This window comes from Lupinus angustifolius, chromosome LG03 (assembly GCF_001865875.1).
Source record: "Lupinus angustifolius cultivar Tanjil chromosome LG03, LupAngTanjil_v1.0, whole genome shotgun sequence".
Lineage (NCBI taxonomy): Eukaryota > Viridiplantae > Streptophyta > Magnoliopsida > Fabales > Fabaceae > Lupinus > Lupinus angustifolius.
In genome coordinates, this window is record NC_032011.1 from 24,276,186 (window position 1) to 24,278,244 (window position 2,059).

Below are 2,059 nucleotides of genomic sequence, written 5' to 3' on the forward strand. Positions count from 1 at the left end.
TACTTAAGTTATCAAAATGTATATATGCTTAATTTTTAGTCAAATTCATTACCATACGAGTTGTTAAAAAATATATATTAAACCCACATCAGAAAAGTCCAACCTTAATTTTAATAATCATAGGACATAATTCATTCTCTAACCTATTAATTAATCACACTTGACATCTTTAAGTGAAGTATGAGTTGAAACTCATATTTGTGTTCAACGACTCTGGTTACATTAATAGAATGAAATTTTCTATCATATAAATATAAAAAACAAACTTTACACAAATATAAGAGAGGGGAACTGAATAAAGGTAAGTCTATTGTGAAAATTAAGTTTCTTAGACTTTGTTTGTGAGTTTAATTTTTAAGATGATAAAAGAGAAATATAAAATTTAAAAGTCAATTCACAATTGTATTATATGACTTTCCCATTATTTATTCTTGTTACATTTATTATATAAATAGAAACGAATACAACAGCAACCTAGTTTAGGGAGGAAGTAATATAAGTATATCAACAGAATCTCCCTGTGGTTTTTGTTGCAGTTCGCATCTAACTATATCTATATATTTATATCATATATAGATATAGTTCTATATATCTAGCTAGTTTAGTTTATACTTTATAGCTTAGTTTCTGAGTTGACCTGTTGAGATAGATAAAACCATGGAAGAAGAAAGAGAGTGTTGTTCCACAGATTCCACCATCACAAGAACCAATAGCAGAAGCAGAAATTCACCTTCTTCTACAGAGAAACGCAAGAAACAACATCAAGATAAGCCATATAGAGGAATAAGGATGAGGAAATGGGGAAAGTGGGTTGCTGAAATTAGAGAACCAAACAAAAGGTCAAGAATTTGGTTAGGTTCTTACACAACCCCTATCGCCGCCGCACGCGCCTACGACACCGCCGTGTTCTACCTGAGAGGTCCTTCTGCTCGGCTCAACTTCCCTGACCTATTGTTCCAAGATCAAAACGACAACGTTTTGGTTCAACAAGGTGACATGTCAACGGATTCAATACGGAAAAAAGCTACACAAGTTGGTGCTAGGGTTGATGCTCTTCTTCTTCAGGCTTCGTCTCAATCAGCTTCAAATCAAATCAAATATGAGAAACCAGACTTGAATGAGTATCCAAAACCAGATGAAGATTCATCATTTGACCTTGATATTTAGATTAATCTCTCAATATTTCTCTATAGAGTTTATCTTGTATGGTGTGTAATTAAGAAATTATTGGATGGTACAAACAAATCAAAAGTTGACACACATGTATCATTAATTATGTGTTAATGAATTAATGGTATAGATCTATCATTCACCATCGAAAAATTTGTACTTGAGGTGGGGATTGCAAGTGTCCCTTACTAATCTTATTGTTTCTTCTTAATGTTTTTATACTATCTTCATTCCTGTTCATGCTTTATTTGTAGAATTTTCTTATTTTAATTTATCTCTTTCTATATTAATTATCAATTTTCATGTTTACTAGTAGCAGCAGACAGTATATTCTCTGTGGCGTTTAATAATTATCAGTTAGTCAGGTGTGATAATGTGTCAAAGTATGATATCTGTATTATTTTGTTTAATTTTAAAAATATTTTTATAGAAAATGATGAAACATGACATATATCATGATTTTACTCATAATGATGTGATATTTATCTCTTTATATCAAGATATACTTTATTCTCGTTCTAATGTGTAGTAAATAACTAGCTGACTGCCAAACCTCCATGTCAGTGGGTCGGTTGCCTTGCATGATCCTCCAAATTATCCATATTTATGACATTGGTCTAGTAGTATAGACTAAAAGATTAAATGTTCAACTTCTAGTAGTGCAAAATTTTTAACCATTCTAGTTGTTACAAATAATCCTAAGTTTTATTCTCTTTGTTCTTTATTTGACTATCCCATCATCAAAGGCAACCCAATATTTTTTGATAGGTTAATGTAAATATTTATATTAGGTGTGACTGGAATATTCAACTTTGTTATTTTATCATTTTGTTCTTTAAACCTTCAATCTCACCAAGTTAAGACTACTTATATTCGCAGTATACAAGGC

The 2,059-nt window shown here is 30.9% G+C and overlaps 1 protein-coding gene across 1 annotated transcript; it reads left to right on the top strand.

The window, feature by feature from the left end:
- On the top strand, positions 467–1,411 carry LOC109343888 (ethylene-responsive transcription factor RAP2-1-like). Its single transcript, XM_019582396.1, has one exon. The coding sequence runs from the start codon at positions 658–660 to the stop codon at positions 1,165–1,167; it is 510 nt and encodes a 169-aa protein (XP_019437941.1). The 5' UTR covers positions 467–657; the 3' UTR covers positions 1,168–1,411.